This window comes from Antrostomus carolinensis, unplaced genomic scaffold (genome assembly GCF_000700745.2).
Source record: "Antrostomus carolinensis isolate BGI_N321 unplaced genomic scaffold, ASM70074v2 scaffold49487, whole genome shotgun sequence".
Taxonomy (NCBI): domain Eukaryota; kingdom Metazoa; phylum Chordata; class Aves; order Caprimulgiformes; family Caprimulgidae; genus Antrostomus; species Antrostomus carolinensis.
In genome coordinates, this window is record NW_010330452.1 from 10280 (window position 1) to 33071 (window position 22792).

At 40.7% G+C, this 22792-nt stretch overlaps 1 protein-coding gene across 3 annotated transcripts in view; it reads right to left on the reverse strand.

Moving 5' to 3' along the window:
• ATP7B (ATPase copper transporting beta) overlaps window positions 1-22792 on the reverse strand; it is a 30595-nt gene that overhangs the window by 4471 nt on the left and 3332 nt on the right. The window contains exons 2-17 of one of the 3 annotated variants that reach the window (XM_010172909.1): window positions 17392-18619; window positions 15583-15816; window positions 14274-14437; window positions 12587-12748; window positions 11008-11084; window positions 10398-10572; window positions 9586-9819; window positions 9305-9396; window positions 9047-9174; window positions 7724-7878; window positions 7377-7511; window positions 6463-6657; window positions 5280-5462; window positions 3510-3708; window positions 1645-1791; window positions 154-296 (exon numbers count right to left, since the gene is read on the reverse strand). In XM_010172909.1, coding sequence (XP_010171211.1) covers window positions 154-296; window positions 1645-1791; window positions 3510-3708; window positions 5280-5462; window positions 6463-6657; window positions 7377-7511; window positions 7724-7878; window positions 9047-9174; window positions 9305-9396; window positions 9586-9819; window positions 10398-10572; window positions 11008-11084; window positions 12587-12748; window positions 14274-14437; window positions 15583-15816; window positions 17392-18619 — 3651 coding nt within the window. Of the gene's footprint in view, window positions 1-153; window positions 297-1644; window positions 1792-3509; window positions 3709-5279; window positions 5463-6462; window positions 6658-7376; window positions 7512-7723; window positions 7879-9046; window positions 9175-9304; window positions 9397-9585; window positions 9820-10397; window positions 10573-11007; window positions 11085-12586; window positions 12749-14273; window positions 14438-15582; window positions 15838-17360; window positions 18620-22792 lie in introns of those variants that run through there. The other 2 variants (XM_029086184.1, XM_010172910.1) reach the window with 2 other exon arrangements.

Genomic DNA, 22792 nt, shown 5'->3' on the forward strand with positions numbered 1-22792 from the left:
GCCATAGCACCTGACTGATTGTCAGTCCAATTCAAGAAAAGTGTCCTTCATTTAATGTATCCAGGGAAACCCTGAGTTCCTGTTCCAAATTTACTGGGGTAAGCAGAGTTTTAGAACCTCATCGTGCATTTTTTTTTGCAAAGAAGTAGATACCTGAGTAGCAATGGCTTTTGCAGTTTTTCTGTTGTCCCCTGTTATCAGCACCACATCTATTCCCATGTTTTTCAGCGTGTGCACAGCAAGGGCGGCCTCCTGCTTGACAGTGTCTGCTATTGCGATCATTCCACACAACACACCTGCACAAAGAAACGTCCTCTGTTAGAGAGAGCTCTGGGAAGCAAAGGGGCAGCAGAGAGCAGGACTTCCTCTACATCACACCATGGTGGCTTGTGAAATAACACATTCTGGGCAATATTGACACTCATAAGCCTGAACAACTGTCTACAGTTTTCTAAGTTATGGCTTTTTCTTACACACACACACACACTTTTCTCATTTATCTGTTTCAGATTGAACAACAACCTTTGATAATTAGGGACCAGGAGGAGGGGTAGAAGAGGAGAGTATCTTTTAAATATGTCTGGCTTCTAGGTTTTATGGTATCGACAAATATGATAGTGGGCCAAAGAAATTTTTGGTATTTGTGCCCAAGTCAGATGCTGAAGCCACTCCTCCAGGAGAAAGCGTATAGCATATCTGGTTCTATGACCCCTAATCTTTCCAGGTTGGATCTCTATTACAATTAATTACTTTCATACAGGAGTATTGCACTTTTCATACAGAAGTGTTGCACTTGCCTTCCAACACATCAACTCAAAAGTGCATCCACATTTCCTTCACATGACTTAAAAAAAAAAATCTCATGTTGGTTTATCATTGCATCTTTCAGAAGTAAGGACTTAAGCAGGTTTTGCACCCCTGTATATCTATTTGCTATCACTAGCAGCGACAGGAATACCAGCTGCACATCAGAGCCCTTATTTCCATGTTAAGAGAACTTGATTTTGCTGGACTGCTGGTGGAGCTCAGGCTGAGACACATAAATGCCTCTCAAAATTGCTCTGGAGGAGCACCAAGAATATTAATTTAGTAACTGAATCAGAGGCTGCATTTCAAGATCACAAATGCACTGGCAAACTATCACCATTATAGCAGTGTCTCATCTTCAGGTATTGTCTGGGATCTCTGCATAGCACAGAACAGAACAGAACCCCTCTGTCAAAACTCATTTAGTCTAATCTGTTATACTTGAATGATCCAATCAATCATTATGTTTATTCATGAAATGTTTTGAAATCAGTGATGCAATAGGTTGGTGTGTGATCCTTAAGTGATGTAAAGTGAGGATGGGACATGGCACTGCACTGGCACTACTCTTCTGAACAACAGCCCTAGACAACAGGAAGTTCAGAAATTAATATTTAAATTAAAAAGTACCCAACAAAATCTTATAAACACTTTTCTGAGGTGAAAGTTTCTTTTAAGAACACCTTGCTTCTTTGCAGTTCACAAGCAGTTCTGCACTAAAACCTCAGTAGTTTCTTGACCCTAAGCCACTGATCAATTGCTCCAGAGTTTGTTTTTATCCATTCCATGGTAGGATTAGTTGATATTTAATAAGTCACTCCAAAGAACAGCAGTTACCATCTATAGCCACTAATATGGCAGTCTGTCCTTTCATTTCGTGGTCTGTCATTGCATCATTTACGTCATTTGCAATATGCAAGCCGTTGCGTCGCATCCACTCACGATTTCCAATCAACACCGAGTACGTATGAGAAGCTGATGGACCTTTGTGCACAGACAAAAAGAAAAATGAGCAACTCAAAAATAGTGAACACAAGCCAGAGATGTTTGAAGATGACACTGTCAGGATGCATTAACTATAGAAATATATTCTAAAGAGGTTTTCCTAATTTTATTTTTTTTGTGTGTTTTTTTGTGTGTTCTGGACTGGCAATAGTCATTCCCAAGCCACAAACAGAACTAGTCTTGTTGCAGTGCTGCTGTCATGGCCAAACACAAATGCAAAGGCATTACCTGAAGACAGCCTCATAAAACTTTTCTCCTTCAAGACTCAATCTGTGCCTGTTTATACACAGAACTGCGTCATGAACTTAATGGAAGTATTTGCCTGTATTTGCCTTTGCCAGTTGGCATTGTTTTTCTGAGTAAGTGCATTATGCACATTTCATAAATGCCATGCTGCTTTGTTCTCACAACTAATGACTTATTTCAAATGTAAAGGCTATTTCTGGTAAGAAAAAAGTAGTTTTGTTCTAACAAGCAATGACACAGTATGTAGAGCACCTCATTATGAATTCAGCCCAACTTCACAAGAGTTGTATGAAGCAGGTGAGAAAATATTACATTAACATCATTCATAAATGGCATAGTTCTGATGATTAAAGTTTTTATTTTATTTAATTATTCTAATAGCTTTCTCAAAAAGGTCAGGAGAGCCACAGTCTTCTGAAGAGAACTGATGAGCTTCTTAAGGAAGGCTTTAAATACTTTTTCTTTCTCTCCACTACAAAAGAGCAAAGTGGCTCTCACAGAGCCTGAAACAAAAACAAATGTCTTGGCCTAATCAAAAACATCAGGCACTGAAACTTGGTTTGCAGACACAATATGCTTTATTGTGCGTCTGCTGAATAGATCTTTTTTTTTTAAAGTAAGCACCTTGAGAGACGGATGAACAGAAAACAAAAGATTCAAGTTAATATGGAGCTAAAAGGTAGGATACAAAAAGTAGCAGTAAGATAACATATGTTAAAGGTAATTGCTCTAAATGGGAAGATAGTGCTAACTGGCAAACTTTGCTCTCTGCTGGACCATTCTTCTGTCCAAAAGGAATGTTGCTGGGTATGCCTTATTGCCTATGTATTGTATGGACTTTTCAAGTACCTATCATTGGTAGCATCTTATAGAATCATAGAATCATAGAATGGTTTGGGTTGGAAGGGATGTTAAAGATCATCTAGTTCCAACCCCCCTGCCATCAGCAGGGACATCTTCCACTAGACCAGGTTGCTCAAAGCCTCATCCAGCCTGGCCTTGAAGAATTCCAGGGAGGGGGCATCTACAACTTCCTTGGGCAACCTGTTCCAGTGCCTGACCACCCTCACAGTGAAAAACTTCTTCCTAATATCTAATCTAAGCTTGCCCTCTTTCAGCTTAAACCCATTTCCCCTAGTTTTGTCATTAATTGCCCTTATGAAAAGTCCTTCCCCAGCTTTCTTGTAGGCCCTTTCAGGTACTGGAAGGCTGCTATATATTCACAAACCTATATTTAGGTTTGTGAATTGCAGAGAGGTGGAGAGTAGGGGAAAGAGAGAGCTTCAATTTTTGTTAAGGCACATTTTTGTCCCTCGTGTTCTTTGCCTCCTTCTGCCATAAACCCCCATTTCTGCTGTTCCTAGCCCAAGAGGATTGCTTTACAGTGGCTGGCACTGTTGATTCTTTAGCCCTCACATTGCGACTGGCCATCACTTTTGGGGGAGACGTACCGTGTGATTCGGAGAGAGGGGTCAGCGCATTATCTCCCAGAGGAGCACTGCTGTCCCTGTTACTGGTAGTGTCCAGCTTACCAAGACTCTCCTCGGCCGTGCTCAGGACAGACTCAACACCTCCAACTTTGCAGCTGATGCCACAGCCTGGAACTGCCTGGAAGTCGGTGCAGTATCCCAGGCTCTGAGTGCCAAGCTCCTGTGAACATTTCCAGAGTTCATCATCAGTCTGTGCTGCCCATGTAGGGTACAAATTTTAGATAACTCCTGCCAAAAAGAGGCTTCATTCCTCCTCTTGACAATGACTGACCAACTGAAAAGCAGCATGGAGTATCAGTAGTGCAGAACTAAAAATAAGGATGTTCTGGACATGCTGTGTTTAGACTCCTAGAAAGGGGCAGCCATACAGATCACATCCAGTTTTCAGCCCTAGCACCAGCAAACCATAAAGGACAGCTTTTCCTGGTAGGAAAGTGCTTTTCCTGGATAAAGCAGTTACATTGGTGGTTCATGACCTCAGCCAAGACTGAGTACTAAGGAAAAATATTATAACAGTAAGCCATACAGTTTCTGAAAAGATGCAACTTCCAATTAACCTCACAGACAACTGGCTATGGGGGATCAGGCCTTTTATGTAAAAGTACAGTGAAAAACTGTATCTAATTCCTGGGGTGATCTGGTTGGATGATAAGGAAACTGGGTCTTTCTGTTGAGTTAGGGAGAGAAGCCAGTGAGTGCCTTCAAGATGAGAAAAGGGATTACCAGGACCCTATGGGTTACAAAAAGAATAGGGAAAATATTAATTTATAAGCAAGTTATTCTGGGTTGTCTCTGGAAGTTGGAATTACATGTGCCTTTCCATGACCTTCTTACAACACAGGGATGATAAGGCAGGTGGTAAGAATATTAGCAAACAGCAAAGCATTGCATTTAATGTAAGCCATGATCCAGTAATAACTGGTGCATGGGATAACTACAGAAGTATTGAAGCACTAAGATAAATTTGAAAACAGAAAATGTAAAATGCGAGAAAGGCAACTGAATCATTACACATACTCTCTTTTTCCTTCTAAATTTATATGTTAACTTCTAAATTTTACCACTGAAAGATCTGTCACTAATAAGTTTGATATAGCCCTGTCGACAAATTTTTCCATAAATCAATGAATGACTTGTCTTAGCAGAAATAAATTGTTCATTTAAACTAGGCTTCCTATTTTGGTTACTATTTGTGCTTTCGTCCTTCCTGAAACATTTGAGGAACATATGCAATATATAAATGAACTCTGAGGATTTGTAAAATTTGCAAAGACTTGAGTAATCTATTAATTCATTTGTGAAACTCACAAATGTCACAGTTTAATTTTCAGGGTTTAAAGCTTTTTGCCTAATTTATTCAAATAAGCAAGTGACTAATAGAAGTGACTACAGTCAGGTAACATAAAATGTCACCACACACATTTGCTTCATGATACTATTTTAAGCATAATATTCCTCCTGCACATATTCCACAATCCTTGTTTTCCCACTATTTCAGGAAAAACTTTGTAAGATTTTGCTTGAGAACTCCACAGCATTACCAGAAAAGCAAAGCTTGGAATATCCTTTCTGGTATTGTCCAGAGTAAGATGCACAATCATAAAATCTGCCAGCTTTCCAGTCTGTTACTTTCCAGAAAGGTTGTCCCTCTGGGACTTGCTGATTTTACACAACATTGCTGCATTTGCACAGATCCCTCCAGGCCTTATTTGAAATAGGAAGGCTAAGTACCTCTTTGCAATATTTAGTGACTGCCACTCCTAAAGGATGCTCGCTGCTGGCTTCTGCAGTGCCAACCACAGCCAGTACCTTCTTTAGAGAGAGCACAGCTGTGTCTCCCAGCAAGAGCACCCTCATGACTTTAGGAACTCCGCAGGTGATGGTCCCAGTTTTATCAAACATCACAGTCTTGATCTGCAAGAAATAAACCAGAGTTGTGTGCTTTAGGCACACAAATACAGGCAAGGCCTTAATAAACAGTTGACTATATCCACATCAAGACAGAATAAACCTACAAAAGTAGGGATTCTTGTATGTACCTTGAACTATCTGTACGGAGTAGGTCTCCTAATGCTTTCTTATTCACTCCCCATACAGTAATTTCACTGAAGCTACAACATCATCTTCCACTATTTCCTTTCCCAGCAATTCCAACCCAGCAACCTTGCAGAAACCAACAGGTCACCTAATATTCCAAGCCCTGACCCTAGCCTCACTTAGATTCAAAAGTTAAAAAGTCCTGACACTAATATGCAGTCATTTTTTGTATTTTGCGGAACCTTCAAAAAATTTCTCATCTATGCTTTATAAGAACACGAATTATCAGTCTGATTAACTTATTATCATCCTTTTCACTTAAAATGTTCTGCCTATTTCTAATCCAGTCTTCCATAGTATAGTTTAAACACATTCTTTTAACTGGCTGTGGACATGTCAAACCTCCTCCTCCTTCAATCTCCTTCTCCTACGTTCATTAGTTTTGTGTCTTTGAAGGGCTTCCATCTTTTTTCTACATACTAAAACAACTTCAAATCATTTTTTTTCTCTTACATCCTACATTTTAAACAATATATATTTCACAACCCTCTGAGGAAAGAAGGAGAATACTGGATTACTGGGCTCTTTTGCAGAAGAGGTAAAGTGAGTGCAAAAGTCAGAAACCTGTGAGGTCATACAGAAGATTAGCAGTTTCACTGATATGAGATTGCAGGAACTGTTGGCTCTCAACACTTTGCTGTGACTGCTTTGAAGAAAGAAGGTCAGTCAGATCTGTCTTCTTTACCTTAATGAGCAGCAACCATTCAAACAAAAGAAGAAAAACAACAAACTGCAGACTTTCCAGGATTTCCTGGGAAGTTATATTTCATGGAGCAACATCTGGCTAAGCTACAAAAGTAGAGAATGAACTCTTAACCTTGTGTGCCATCTCCAGGGGTTTTCCACCTTTGATGAGAATACCATTCTGTGCAGCAACTCCTGTGCCCACCATCACAGCTGTAGGGGTAGCCAAGCCTAAAGAACAGGGGCATGCAATGCTCAGCACAGTGACTGAGGTTTGAAACGCAAACCTCAGTATTAGTTCAGCTTTTGAAACATGTTTGTTCTGATTCTGCAAGAAGAGTGAAAAGGGGGGGAAGAGAGAGAGATGTGTGATTGCTAATAGAAGATAACATAAATGCACAATCAATCATAGTAATTTACCTGGAAACCTGAAGTATAGGAAAGTAATCTATTATTGTTACTGTAATGGTAGAGAAAAATCAATGTTATTAATTGTTTATGGCAGTATTTTCTGAATTTTTGCTGCTCAAGCACACTTAGGTTTGACTCTGCTCTCAGACTCCCAGATGACAAAATAACTTGCTGTCATTTCCTTTATAGCTTAGCAAAGGAGAACCCTATTTCCAGGTACACAGATCCTCACAGTTCCTGAGCATAGCAAATACACATCCTAAGATAACAGAAGCTCATCTTCTTTCTAAAGTCAAAGCCACTATCTGCCACCAGGAACAAGGATGTCCAAAAAAATTTCAGTCATGATAGGCATGTCTCAGCTCCTTGCAATGCAGTTATATATCATGTTTAGTCCAGAAAGACTGCCAATAATTTCAGTTTGTAGGAGCCCCATGCAGAACTAAGGGGTAAATACAAAGGTATATACCTGCAGACAGATTTTAGTTAGTGTAATTATCTTCTCTGTTTAGAAAATACCATGTTGTACTAAAGAATTTGTCAGGTTGCAACATCAAACTCTACATACAGAAGGTACATTAATTACACTGGAAGATATCCTAATACCAAAATCTATCTCTTAATGGAATTACTTACAGGAAAATATTTTTTAATAACATCGAAATTTATAAAACCAATTGTGATCCATACTATCAATGTCACTGTTGAAATGATGATGATAAATGGAACAAAATATCCACTGAACTTATCTGCCAGTTGTTGGATGGGTGCCTGTAAAAAAGAAAAACATGTATTTGTATGTTTATGATCAAAACACATAAGTATGTAGAGTCCATGGAAATATCTAATATTCTTCATTTGATTCTTTTTTGAAGTCTGGAAAAACGCACAGTTTGTTGAATAAGTAAATATACAAAAATACAGAATCTTTTTCTTGTATAATCAAAATCTGTGAATAAGTTTTTCTTTTCTGTAATTTTTACCTTTGACATTTGAGCTTCTTCCACCAATTTCACGATTTGTGCCAGAGTGGTGTCGTTACCAACATGAGTTGCATTAACAAGAACGGAGCCATGTGCATTTATAGAACCAGCAATCACTGTGCTCCCAGGCTTTTTAGTGACTGGCATAGCTTCCCCTAGAAAGAAAAGGTAAGAATAAATAAGGCAATGTCCCTAATAATAGTGAACATAGTTCATTAGCACACAGTTCATAGTAAGCTGGCAAAATCAGCGTGCTAAGCAATAATGACAAGAAATCACACATTGTATATCTCTGTCTAGTGAAGACATGTATAAGTGCTGTCATTATATAGCATATAATGTCATTATATATAGCATATAAGTGCTATAAACCTTTTTTTAGGTTTAGTTTCAAATCAAATGCTGTTTCCTTGGTCCCAGCCATCCAGTATGCCATCCCTCAAAAGGGCCAGGAACAAACTGATTGCAAAAGGAACCACTAAGAATCTCTCTGATTAATACTTTGCATAGCCATGGGAGTTTGAGCAATCTTATCTTTATTTCCACTACCCTCAGTTTTCAAAGACTAGAAAAGTTGCCTCTGTGGCAAAGCTCCTGTTCTCATGCTGCCTCTCCAAGAATACTAGCTCTACAAAATCTTTATTTCCTTTGATTTTAGAGTCAGTGATAATCACTGGTTCTCTTAAACTAAGGGTGTCCCTGTTCTGCAAGCAAAGTAAATACATAACTAAAACAAGTAAGCCAATGCCAGTGTAAAGCTTTTATATTCTTTACCTTATTTATAAGAATTGCACAATGCAGTAAATCCTTATTATATTTACAAAAAGAAATGAAAATTTCAGGAGCTGTGGAAAAAGTCCCATGACTCTTAATGAGCATTAAGTCATGAAGCTTTCTTTCCTTTTTCTTGCTCACTGGAAGATCTCTGTCAGAAGCCCTGGTCAGTGCCCAGGCATACACACCACAACATCTCAGCAATATTTCCACATCACCCTTTAGAAATTATTTCTGAAAAGGTACTATTTCTACAAATACATCCCAGGGGAAACTCCCACCAGATCTCTGGAACAATGACAATAGTGTTTAGACTCTGCCCATCTCATCAGTACATTAGTAAAAGTCACCAAACTGAGCAGAAATTCTTCAATTTTTAGGGTGTGTGCAGACACGGGATTTGGATTCAAGCTCACAAAGGCCGGGCACTGAGTCCATTAAAGCGAGAGGTTATTCAGACAGCAGCTTTTGGGTTAGGTCTGCTCTCTTTTCTTGTAAGGAAGTGTTCTAGAGGATTTCAATTATTTGCATAAGTGTAAGGAAAGTTACCAGTAATCAGAGACTCATCTGCCATAGAACTCCCTTCAATGACCTTTCCATCCACGGGGAACTTTCCACCAGGAACAACCTTTACAATATCACCCCTTTGAACCAGTTCAACAGCTACCTGCTCCTCCCTGCAAGTAGAACAGATAGATTATTTATACCATCAGCTTCAAAAGAATAAGAATGCTTTCACATTAACTGCATCAAGCCTAGTCTGTGCACCCAGGCAGGCTGAAGGGGTTTTGGTTCATAAATATATACCTGATGATAGAGTGATCAGGTCCAAGAGTCACCACAGTGGCTTCTGTGGCTTGAAGAGATATAAGTTTAGCAAGAGCTTCTGAGGTCTTACTCTAAGAAACAGAGATAAATGTTTAAGATACATTGAGATATATAAATGCTGATGTCTGCTTAACACAATGAACTCTAAATGACCTTGTACAATAGAGGCTACATCAGAAACATCTGACTCAAAATTCAACTGAACAGTTTTATTCTACTGTCATCATAGATACACAATAATTAGTGTGAAGGTGAGTTACCTTTGCTATGTGTTCCAGCCATCTCCCAAGGGCAATGAACACGAACAGCATCGGAGGAGTGTCAAAGAAAGTGACAGGGCTTTTCTCTGCCTTTTCAATTATCGCTACCAGCAGGATCACACACGAATACACATAAGCAATTGTTGTGGCCAGTACAATCAGCACATCCATATTGGCCATTTTGTGCTTCAGTGATTTGTAAGCTTGTATGTAAAAATACCATCCACCAAGGAACTGTTGGTGTAAGCGTGGACAGACTCATATTAAGATTACAGCAGTGAAAGCAGAGAGTACATAATACTGTCTATAGCAGAATTATAAACACGTGGCAGATAAGGGAGGGCATTGCTGTCCCACACAAATTTTATATTGCTATAACTTCAGTGGAGTCTAGGAAGTACTAGGAGTACTAGGAAGCTGACTCCATTGTCATCCTCTCACTTGCCCTTCTTTGTTCTCAAAACATCTCTGCCAGCTAAATACCCTTTTCCTCAGCAATGCAAAGTAAACAAGGTACAGAAGTCGAAGGGATTTACCTATAGCTATCCAATTAGTTTGCAGGTGTTTCTTCATTTTAACACTACCTTCCCCACATGGAAAACTATCTGACACAACTTTGGCAGGAGTATTGCTATGAGCAATTACAGAATGGATAACTTGCAGAAAAGTGACACTTCATTCTGCGTAGGTGGTACAGACAAGAGGGCAGGGCTAATCCACCAAACCTTTCCAGTCTCCTGTCTTTATCACATCAGATTGCACAAATGGGAGATGAATAGAAAGCAAACCCCTAGGAAGTACTGTGGACATACCTGAACAAAAGTGCACAGGACAAAGAAGAGAAGATTTAAAATAGATAGTCCAGGAATGAGATTCTGTTCCAGCACCATAGACCCATGGTGCTCACCGTTGGGTATTAGCATATAAACCATTAGGATTAAGACAGGGATACCAAACAGTAGGCTGCACAAGAAAGATTTCCTCCACCTGAAAAGTAGAAGCTGTAAATCCCTGGTTGAAGTACACCCCACAATACCCAGGCCAAACGGTGTGCTTGCAGTGCAGAGCCTGGGGTATGGACTAGATGATCTTTCAAGGTCCTTTCCAATCCCTAACATTCTGTGATTCTGTGTGATTCTGTGATTAGTATTGTAGTAACACACAGCTTCAGGATATTTGGGAAAGTTCCAACACTTTCAGACAGTTTCAGTGTCTCCTACTTATTTAACTGTATAGACTTCTATCAGTTAAAAACTGAAAGTAATGAAAATAATAAAAGTAGTTGAACCAAATGGCAAATCATAAGATTAAATATGTTTTACACAAGAATAAGCTAAATTAACTGGGAAGATGGGGGGGGGGAGGAGTTACAAGATAGGAGCTATACACATTCATTAATGAGAGAGAAAGAGAAATACTTACTGCTGTATTTCCTTTTTATGATCCAGGTTATGTGCATTTGGAACTCTTCTAGCCACGGAAGCATGAAAGCCAATTTCCTTTTTATTGAAAGGGGAGGAAAGATGAGTTAGTTTTGATTAAACTAACCATATTACCTATAACATATTTAAATGACACTCCTTTTAGAAGAAATGTCAGGAAAGGACATTGTTCTATATTTAATAAATGCCAACTTCTTTTTTTATTTTTAGATCCTGCCAACATGAGAGGATATTTCAGACAGTACTCAAAATGTGGACTGCAAAGGATTTCTGCTACCTCTACATGGACACAGTGTATAGATGCAGTACGTGTCCCAGGTAGGCACAGGAAGCTCCCCTTGACAGCAGGAGTCCTGTTGCTCTCCTCCTCAAGGGAAATTTATGCCCTTTCCTCTCCACTAGAATAGGTATGAGAGATGGGAAATAGCACAAAGAAAGGTAAAATGTACAAGCCACTAGGCTAGTCTACCTTGCAAGTATCTCCTTAACACTACAGTTCAGTAGATACACCTGAAGTTGGAAACCAAAGTGGCTAGAATCAGTTCAAACCTGTAAAACAACAAACTGCAGGGCAAAGCATCCTAGAAACTAACACATGCAAAAAGCCAGTTTTGACTGATGCTTCAGTGAGTTACTGCAGAAGAACCACAACCCACACACCCACCAAAAAAAAAAGAAAATTTAAAAAATGACCAAACTACCAAAAACATAAAGCACACTTGCAAGCACAGTATATTTAACCTTCGTATCTGCATCATGAGATGCTCCTGTGGCAAGATGCACTTTCTAGAACTACTCTGCCAGCCTGAAGAGTCTACTAATTAATGTGTTAATTACTGCTGTTGTATAAATTCTGTGGTCTAGGAGGTTATTTTCTCTGAGTAAACACTCTAGAACATGAAAGGCAAACAAGTCTCTGTTGTCCTCCTGACTACTCACTATGTGCATCTCATAGAGTAAGTTCTCTTCCCTTCTGGTGGGGCAGAAAAGGGAAAGTTTTGTCCACACCTGGGCCATGATAATGGCAGATTTTATGATCTGTGTGGTTACTGGTAAGCCAGGACTTTTTTCGTTCAGTGGCTGTATCACAACCTCTTTCAACTTAAAAAGTCCTTCTCTGAATTGGTGTGGGAATAAATGCCATTGTATACAGAAATGTGCAATACTTGTGGTATGAGCTGTTGCAAAACTTCTTTTACAGCCTCTTTTACTGACAAGAGAGTATTTTTTTCTGAAGTATCAACACTTCACTGAAACGACTGGAAATCAAAGACACATGATTCTACACGCAGAACTGTAAGGAATGAATATATTACACTTTTAACCAATACAGATTAAAAAGGCTTCTTTTTGTAGTTTTTAGGGTGTGTTTTTAGAGTAACAACTTGGGAGACTATGTGCTACTGTGGAGCACAGCAGCTTCACCACAAGAACATAAAAACATGGCAATTACTATGTCATCTGCAACAGTCAGTGAAACTTCTCAAATGTCAGCTGCTTTATTTCCTTTTTAACTTCACCTTATAATTGTTCATACATTAAAAAATTAAAAAACCTACCTCAATTATTTTTATAATATCTCGAGGTCCAATAACTTCAGGATCAAACTGGATGTGAGCTTTGCAAGTAGCAAGTGCAACCGAGGCATAGAATATGCCATTAGTTCGCATGAGTTTGGATTCAATATTGTGAACACAAGAAGCACAAGTCATGCCAGTAATCTAAAGAAAAGACAAATTTACATAGAGTTATCAGCCCCCCACCTTCACCCAATATTTGTGGATGAATCTGAGACAAGGCCTCCCCAGGTCGCAAAGGTACTAATGAGTATTCAAGCTCTGCTGGCACTGACCCAAGGCCTCAGCATGAAGATTTTATAGAGCTGTCTTAAATGTAACGGAGCTGAGAACACAACTATCCACTTTTATTATAAAATTCTGCAACCAGCAGGTACAGTCACAGTTGTATATTTGTACAGCAGCACCCATACATTGTAGTAACTGTAACAGGACAGCTAATGCACTTCCAGCAGCAGCTATATTGACATCAACAAAGTCAAAGTCTGCATATGTGACTTCATCTTGCTCACTTAAATTTTCCTGTGGCTTCAATAAGGCATGTTGCCACTTTCTGATCTACTAGCACAACTGCAGACTGTTGTTATCTTTCTTGTAGTAGATATTTGTCAGAGAACAAAAATAGACTTTTGTGCGCTTGCAGCCCATAAGGCCAATAACCGTATCCTGGGCTGCATCAAGAGAAGTGTGGCCAGCAGGTCGAGGGAGGTGATTCTGCCCCTCTACTCCGCTCTTGTAAGGCCCCACCTGGAGTACTGTGTCCAGTTCTGGAGCCCCCAACATAAGAAAGACATGGACCAGTTAGAACAAGTCCAGAGGAGGCCACCAGGATGATCCCAGGGCTGGAGCACCTCTCCTATGAAGACAGGCTGAAAGAGTTGGGGCTGTTCAGCCTGAAAAAGAGAAGGCTCCAGGGAGATCTTATAGTGGCCTTCCAATACCTGAAGGGGCCTACAAGAAAGCTGGGGAGGGACTTTTCATAAGGGCAACTAATGACAAGACAAGGGGAAATGGGTTTAAACTGAAAGAGGGGAGGTTTAGATGAGATATTAGGAAGAAGTTTTTCACTGTGAGGGTGGTGAGACACTGGCACAGGTTGCCCAAGGAAGCTGTGGATGCCCACTCCCTGGAAATGTTCAAGGCCAGGCTGGATGAGGCTTTGAGCAACCTGATCTAGTGGAAGGTGTCCCTGCTGATGGCAGGGGGGTTGGAACTAGATGATCTTTAAGGTCCCTTCCAATCCAAACCATTCTATGATTCTATGAATTTGTCCTTCATATAAACAATTTACTAATTTTATCCAAAGCTTTCAGACAGCTATACAAAGCCCCAGGCATTATCAACACATATTTGGGCATATATTCTCAGTTGCTCAGAGTCTGTACTGTTGACTGAAGTGTCTTCACAGACAAGTTCTGTTTCATTTCTCCTTGCTAAGAAAACTCTATTCTGTACATACAACTATCACTTTTTATTTCAGCACCTTTGGACAGGTTCTTCTAAGACATATTAATTTTGTCTTTTCAGCAATTAAGAAAAAATAGTTGGCCCAGACAGAACTGACCTGCTGAAACCACAACTCTTTAAACAAAAGCATTTGCAAGAAAACTATTCTTCTAGACCTGACTTTTCCAAAACCTATATATAATTTAAAATACACGTAACTTACAAGAAGCTCCATATTTCCTTCTGTTTCTGCATGATCTTCTATGACAGTAGCATCAAAACCCAAATTCTGGATCAGCTGTGCTATTTCAAGAGGCTGTATGAATTCTGGCTTGTATTTTATTTCTGCTTTACCTGCCATCAGTGCTACCAACACTGAAACAATTCCTGCAGTGGCAATAATAAAAAATATTAGTTAATGTAGCTCCTTTGAGGGAAGAAAAATAAAATATTGCAAGTGATTGTCAATGAGGGCTGTAGCTTAAAGATGTTATGAGCCTAATGATTTCTCTCTGACTCCTTCTAGTATTGCTCTCTAGTCACAACAGCAAAATTTTTACTGAGATCCAGTCACCCTGTTGTTCCTTTTAGCAATGAGAGGAACCACATGAGTTAAGCAGGGAAGGAAATTAGTTCTTCTATGATCTAATAAGACAAAAAGGATATTCAGAAGCAATCTTTGCACTCATTGCTGAAAGCTCTACCCTAGACTCTCTAAGTTTGGAAAGTCCTAAACAAACCCCACAGCACAATGCTAGTCTTTTCTTGTTTTTTCATTTGGTTGGGGTTTTTTTCTTCTTTTTTTTAAATAAATAAAACCACAGAAATCTACACTTAGAATTGAAAAGCAAAACATAAAAATCACAGGCAAAAAAAAATTGTTCTGAAGTGCTAATGGTTTCTTGGATATTTAATTCAAGGCAGTGAGACCATCACTGGGAGATTCGGGGCACAGGAATCAATAAGCAAAACTCTCCAAAGGCATGCCTTCACAAATTAAATCAGACACTGCTGAGGCTTCTCTGTTCATCTTCTATATGGCCAGAGGAAAGGCAGCTCCAGTTTGCAGACTTCTAATAAGTTTTGCTGTGCCTAAGCTAATCTAATTACCCAGGCACTGGAGCCGTGCATTTGGTTGTACCTGCTTGTGCAAATGTGCCCTGAAGGGTAAGTTTCACATCACAAACGTGTCAGAGCTCTCAAGAGCTCTGGAAGAGATGGATTGCTCTGTAAAGCAATAAGGCCCTGAACAGTAAATGAGAACCATTTCTCTGTTCTTGTCTTGAGCCTTATTTGAAATTTTGACCATATTACAACAACTTACTATTACAATACACGTATGTCCATTGGGTTTGTCCACCAGTGCAGTGGGATAGTTAAACAGTGATGTAGTTACTTTAGCACTAGGAAAGAGCATTAAGTCCATTTAACTTCCAGATGTTGTACCACAGCCTCTTCCATTAACTGCACAGAATATTTTTTCCATCCCATAGTCCCTTATACCCTCATTATAGGAATCTTAAATGCATTACCATTTTCTTTCTGCAGATTTCTTTCAATGGTAGATACACACGAAGCACAGGTCATGCCTGTGATTTGTAAAAAACACTTTTCAGCTGTCGCTCTGCTGGGCTGCTTTGGCCTGTCAGGGTGAGGACTGTCTGGAAGAGCATCTGAGGCACAGCCTTGGTGAGGAGGCTCTGGAGCTCGAGGCTGCACGGCAGCATTGCTGGTGTCAGGCTGGTGCCCAGGTACTCCAGTGGTATCTTGAATAAATGCACAATAAACTGAACAAACACTATTTACAGTGCAATCAGATGACACAGAACTACAAGCAGGTCACATTTATCAATCATGCAAAGTCTCTTAGCTGTTTGAAAGGTGACATGGCAGTCTTGGTCTCTTCATGGAAATACTATAGACTGTTACTACGTGTATAGCAAGACACACTCACCAGCACCACTTGTATGACCATTTAACTCTACAGAACTAGTCTTCCACTTTCAGATTGCAGATGATTCCCTCCAATTTCAATGCCCAGACCTGACAGCTACCTCCATTTACAAAGATACATTAGCATCTAGAGGGTCCTTATCGAACACAGAGAAGACAGTTGAGTCTCATCCATTCTGTCCTTGTCATCTACGCAGGACTCAAAGCACTTCATCTCAAACAAGGAAAAAGACAAGTTTCTCAACGGGTTTCTCTTTATGGCACAATATTTACACTTCAAGTAATGCAAAAAAAGTAGTGGAAGGATTTGCAGCACCCAGAAGACCTCCACACATACAGGCCGGTTGCAATTGTTTTTGTTCTTTACCAGATACTGAACAGACACCCAACAGCTCCAGCTGCGTTCAAAAACAGCTTCCCTTGGGCAGAGGTTTGTGTGAAGGAGTAAGAGCTGCTTCTGAACATCTTAAACACAGAGGCTCCCCTCCTTTTCCACAGATGGATTGAGAGATCTCCCACCAACAAATCATAAACCAAATAAATCAAAATTAAACTGCACATATGGTCTCCTCCACACCTGTAGCAGTTCCACAGATTCAGAGGGATTGGACCCATGAGAAAAGCTAATAGGATGTGGCCTATTGACATCAGACTAATTCATTCCAGGTAAACTACAGCAGTATCTCCAAGCAAATGTGCTGAGTTGAAACAGATAAATATTGCCACATTTGAAATACGCTACAGAGGAGATTGTGCACCATAGCAACTTCTTAAAGACTGAGCACATGTACAAGATGTACAAACTGTGCTGCAGCTGATGTGTAAAAAGCACCTGCTCCCACCAAAGAGTATCTGCACCTTGCCACTTACCTCACTTAAAGTAAGGCTTAGTAAAGCAGGGCTAGTAAAAATACTCAAGAAATAAAGGTCAAAGGATTAGGACACTAAAAAGAGATTTTAGCTAGGTAAAAAATGGTTTAAAATGAAAGAGATTTCATTCAGTTTGTGGGGTTTACTATTTTGGAACTTAAATAAAACTGTTTAGTTTGATAGATCTACTTATAGCAGGCTTTAGACATAGGAGGAAACCCACTTCAGTGGGTAATGGGATCAGCTATTTGAAAGACCTTGTAACGACTTCCAAAATTTTTGGGTTCATAATGTAACAACTCTACTCTTCCACCAACTAGTGCAGTTATTAAGGGCTCAAATAAGGTACTTCACAGCTGAAATTTCTCTCCCTTGCTAAGTGAGGTCAGATCAGGCCAGTCCCTTAGAAAAGGCAATGCCAGTGTAACATTTCAGGAGTTTTTCTCCAGAAGAATCTCAACACAGGTGTTGCATGGCCCTGTCTGGCACATTACCCACAGAAGAAAAAACACTGTTACCTGTCAGTACAGAAGCATCAAACCCCATGTCTTCTATGGCAGCTCTTAACTCTTCTCCATTAGTAACAGATGGATCATAATTTATGGTCCCAGTTCTGTCAGCTAGAGAAACTGTTACACATTGCACTCCTTGTCTCTGTGATATGGTCTCTTCTATGGACTGTACACAAGAATTGCAGGTCATGCCATCAATCCTAATAACAGCCGTACGTGTTGTGTCTTGCAGCAGCTCTCTGAAGAGATTGCATAGCAAAGCAGGTGATGAAGATGCTCCTTTATTTGCCTCTGGACCATTAAGGAGGCATACTTTAAAGTCTCCAGGTGGAAGGGATTCAATAGCTTGCTGCAAAGCTGACAGGGTAATTAAATTTGGGCTATACTGTACCACAGCACGTTTATGCTCCAAAGACACTTTAATACTTTGTATGCCAGGAAGATCTGATATGTTTCCTTCGATGTTTCTAACACAGGACTTGCAGCGCATGCCTTCGATCTGTATAGCCACCGTAGCTGTGCTACTCCTCTGGGCGACCAGTGGATCTACCTCATCACTCTGCAGAGTTGCTGGTGTTTCCTTGGGGTTTGCATTCTGCAACCTCTCAAGATCAAGGACACCCAGCTTCAAAGGGGCTGATTTACCTTTAATGGTGCAGTCATACCCCAGGTTACTGATATGTCTCTTGAGGTCCTTAGGCTGAATGATGGAAGGGTAGTAAGAAATAACTGCTTCCTGGTTACCAAGTGACACCTTGATTTTTGCCACACCGTGCAGTTTCTTAATCTTTCCTTCAATGTTGGTGACACAGGACTGGCATGTCATACCTTCTACCCGCAGCTTAACTACTGCTTCTCTCAAGCACGACGAGTTTACGGTTGCTGTCGTCAACCTCTCTTCTGCTATGTTGGCGTCAAAGCCCATATCCTGAATTTCCTGGCAAATCTGTTCAGGACTTATTTCTGACTGCAGATATTTTATTACAGCATTGTTCTGTTCAAGGGAAACTTTAATACTCATAATGCCCTTCACCTTGGAAATTTGGCCTTCTATCGACTGCACACATGACTGGCAAGTCATTCCCACAACATTGACTGCCACGGTGTGTTCTTGGGAAGATGAAGAGGGCGCGGTTTCAAAGCTCTCCTCATAGCCCATGTTGTCAAAAGCAAAATTGTGTTTCATTGTAGGATTCAGCTCGCAGTCAGGAGGAGAATCAGTGTTGGACAAAGCCTAAGGAGCAAGAGGAAAAATAAAAATAAAATGCCTGTATCTTTAGCCCTGTAAAAGCAGCAATATTTTGTGTGTGCTCTCAAGCACATGCTAGAAGTGCTCTCAAATCAGTCTATACCACCAAAACACTCCACAACGTTAACTTACACTTTGAATATATATATTGGATTTGCATGGCCAGGTTTTGGAAGCTGAGGGGCATAGAGGTGGCTTCTGTGAGGAGGTGCCAGAAACTTTCTATGTCCAACAGAGCCAATGCCAGACGGCTCCAAGATGGACCCACTGCTGGCCAAGGCCAAACCAATCCGTGGTAGTGGTAGCGCCTCTGTGATAACATAATTAAGAAGGGGAAGAATTAAAAAAAACCTGCGCATTTTGCAGCTGGTGAGAAGATGTGTGAGAAACAATCCTTGCAGACACCAAGGTCAGTGAAGAAGGAGGTGCTCCAGGCGCCAGAGCAGAGCAGAGATTCCCCTGCAACTTGTAGTGAAGACCATAATGAGGCAGGCTGTCCCCCTGCAGCCCATGGAGGTCCATGGTGGAAGAGTTATCCACCTGCAGCTCATCAAGAACCCTGTGCTGGAGGAGGTGGATGCCCAAAGGAGGCTGTGACCCCATGGGAAGTCCACACTGGAGCGAGATCCTGTGGCCCCATGGAAGGTATTGTAAGATTTAGGTGTATTTCTCATTATTCTACTCTGATTTGTTTGGTAATAAACTAAATTCATTTTCTCCAAGTTGAGTCTGTTTTGCCTGTGATGGCAATTGGTGAGTGATCTCTCTCTGTCCTTACCTCAGCCCACAAGCCTTTTGTTATATTTTCTCTCCCCTGCCCAGTTGAGGAGCAGGGGGTGATAAAGCAGCTTTGGTGGGTACCTGACATCTAGCCAGGGTCAATCCACCACAATATATTACCAGTGAACTATGGCCACAATGATGAATCAGGCCTCTGACACTTCTCTTGAACAGCGATTTAAAAAAATATTCACTAGGGATATAAAACCAAAATTGTCTCAATATTCCCATCCTCATCCAATCATTTAAAGCTTGAACTCTGCAGCTATGTGGCACTTTCACCAGGCAGCCCGAGCCCTGCTCTTCATAGCAAACTGTCACTGGCACAAAGGATCACAGCAGAGAGTGTGCTGAACGCCTCTCCACAAATGTCAGAAGTTGGCTTCGTTTGGTCAACACGCTACTGCTCAGCAGGAGTGCAAAGCAAACTAAACCAAATCAAAACAAAAAGCCCACAGAAAACAGAATCAAGAATTTCCCAGGAGTCTGAAACAAGCTGGCACAGGGAGGACCAGTTGCATGATATCTGAACTGCTCATGCACACAAACTCATGCACACAAAGGCCTGGGCTGTCTTCATACATACAGATCTTTTAAATTAAAATTTGTATCTGACAAAGTTTTTAAAAGACACAGAACTATATGCAGATACTTCCACTACGGTTTAGTTTCATCAGCCTTCTTGTGAGGCACCTAAGAAAGACCATATATTGAGCTACAAGAACTCACTGGTTTGATCCAACACTGATCTTCAGAATGTAATGCACAGTATTGAAGTAGATAAGCCAGAAGTGGACTATCTTTCAGTCAGATCACAGGCTCCCCAGTACTGGGACTCTACAGTTTAATGCACTCAATTCAGTTGAAAATTAAATATTAAAAAAAAAAAAAATAGTGATAAAGGCAATGCTTCTCACAGAACAGGTAATCAGAGCACAGACTTTGTTGCCAAAGGAAATTGCTGGTGCCGAGAGATGAGGCCTACTGTCAGATTGAGAAGGGAAGGGACAAGTCCCAGATTGTCAGATACCATGGAAAGAACGTCAAAATTCATGTCCATGAGTTAAGGTGGCTTAAACTACTAAAGACCTAGATGCAAGCTACTATGATAAATCTCTTTTCTTGCCTGTGACACCATGGGTTCTCCAGCATTCAATAAAGTATGTGATGCTGGATATTACTGCAGCAAGGGGCTGGAAAATCATAGAATCATAGAATGGTTTGGGTTGGAAGGGACCTTAAAGATCATCCAGTTCCAACCCCCCTGCCATCAGCAGGGACACTTTCCACTAGACCAGGTTGCTCAAAGCCTCATCCAACCTGTCCTTGCACACTTCCAGGGAGGGGGCATCTACAACTTCCTTGGGCAAGGGAACACTGGGTCAGGCTCAGTACCACAAACCTTGTTCTTACCACCAACAAGAAAACTCTCTCCTCGGTACAGCAGTGCGGATGAGAAGCATTTAGGCTGCTTATTAACACCAGACTGCATCCAGTTCATTTGATGAAGTATTCAAAATTCATTAACTTGATTTTGTTCCACGCTTAGACAGCTTGGGAATAATGAGGTCTGGGGTCATGACCAAAATGGTAAAAACTTAACATGAGAAATCTGCTTTCAGCCTTCTCCATACTTTATTTATTAGAACAGGAGGAGGAATGAGCAACTTCAACTCTTCAGCGTTACGGTGCAGCCCCTCACTATTCCAACCTCGAGCTCTCCCTCTCTCTCCACTTGGCCTCAAGGCTGTGCTCTGGAGACACTGGGGAAGAAGAGTCATGGGAGTACTTTAGCCCCAACATCCCCTCTTACCTCCCTCTCCCACAGGCCTGGCAGTACCTGAAGCACGTACCCTTCTCCTTGCACTTCCCTTCCCAGAGGTTACTGAAATCCCCAACGTATGTGGAAACGCACAGCCAGCCCCTCCTTTCAAAACAAAACATAATCAGACTTGCAGATGAAACCCAGGAACCATCACAGGCCTTATGTTCTCCACTGGGTTCTCTCCACCCCCACAATCACCAATCATCTCAGTTTTCCTAGGTACCCAGTGATATAAAAGGAATTCAAATTAAATGTATAAAAAGACTAAAGGGTATTTATCATCCTCCAGTCTTTTGAAAGACATAAAAGCAAGCACTGATAGCACTGATTCTACTATTTCAATGCATTGTAAGGCATACAAACATCAAAATTTGGCTGCCACTTTTTATTTTGGATAAAAAGCTATTCCAACATTCAGAAGAATTGGCAAAAATATTTTGCTCATTATTTGACAAAAACAGATGTTTATGCTCTGTAGGAGAAAAATCTTTGCACACAGATTTTTAAATGACAAGGAAAAAAATAGAAAGGGGATGTGAATATAAAACAAGGTTTATTTCCCTTAAAAAAAAAAAAAATAGCCACAAATGTCAAATCATTGAAGAATGTCCCCCTCAAAAAACAGAAATGTGAACAGGTTCAAATACAGTATTTACAAAGCCTTTAGTATTGTTTAACAGCTTAAAAAAAAAGGGGGGGGGGGATTTCTGATACCAGCTGATACCCACACATAAAATGCTATCTACAAGGCTGTATACTAATACAGAGACACCATCTGCAAGAGGATCAGAGAAGCAATCACTTCCAAAAATGCCAAAAAAGGTGCCTGGGATTCCCAAGCATTGCCCCAGAGAAATCCCAATGAGATAATGAAAATGCATCTGACTCTACATCCATACAAGAGTGTGAAAGAATCGGCCACAGTTACCAACTCTTTTGTCTCTCACACCAAAGGAGGCCTGCTCACTCTTAAAGGAAGGTGTACACCAAGTCTGTTTGCTCTACCACTCTCTCACACATTTTTACAGTGACTATGTAAAAAATATGTAAATAATGAAAACATGAAATTATGACAATTCTTTCCTTCCCTTGTTCTGCACACAAAAGTTAGACCTGAAAATGCACAGCAGAGTGAGGCTCCAGTCTGAAAGCTAAGAATACCTACAGAAAGAAGTGTTATGAAGCTCATTTAAACAATAGAAAAAAAAATAGAAGAAAATTAAAATGAAACCCATTGACACAGAAGCAGCAGCAGCTGGACAGAGGTTTAAAGGAAGTGCCAGAGCTGGATGGAAAACATTTGCATCTACAGGAGACAGCTCTGAACCAGACACAAGGTGAGTAGCAGCTGAAACTGCTGATGTGCCTGAGCGTGGCATTTGAAGCCCAGTTCCCAGTACAGGGATTTCAGACCAAACCCACCCGCATGAACAACAACCCCTGATGTCCCAGACAGGAGCTGGAGCACTCATGCCTGTCCTGAGGCAAAGCGGGGCTTGGGGACAGCAGGAAGAGACAGAGGCTCCTGCTCCCCACCCTGACTGCCTCCAGTC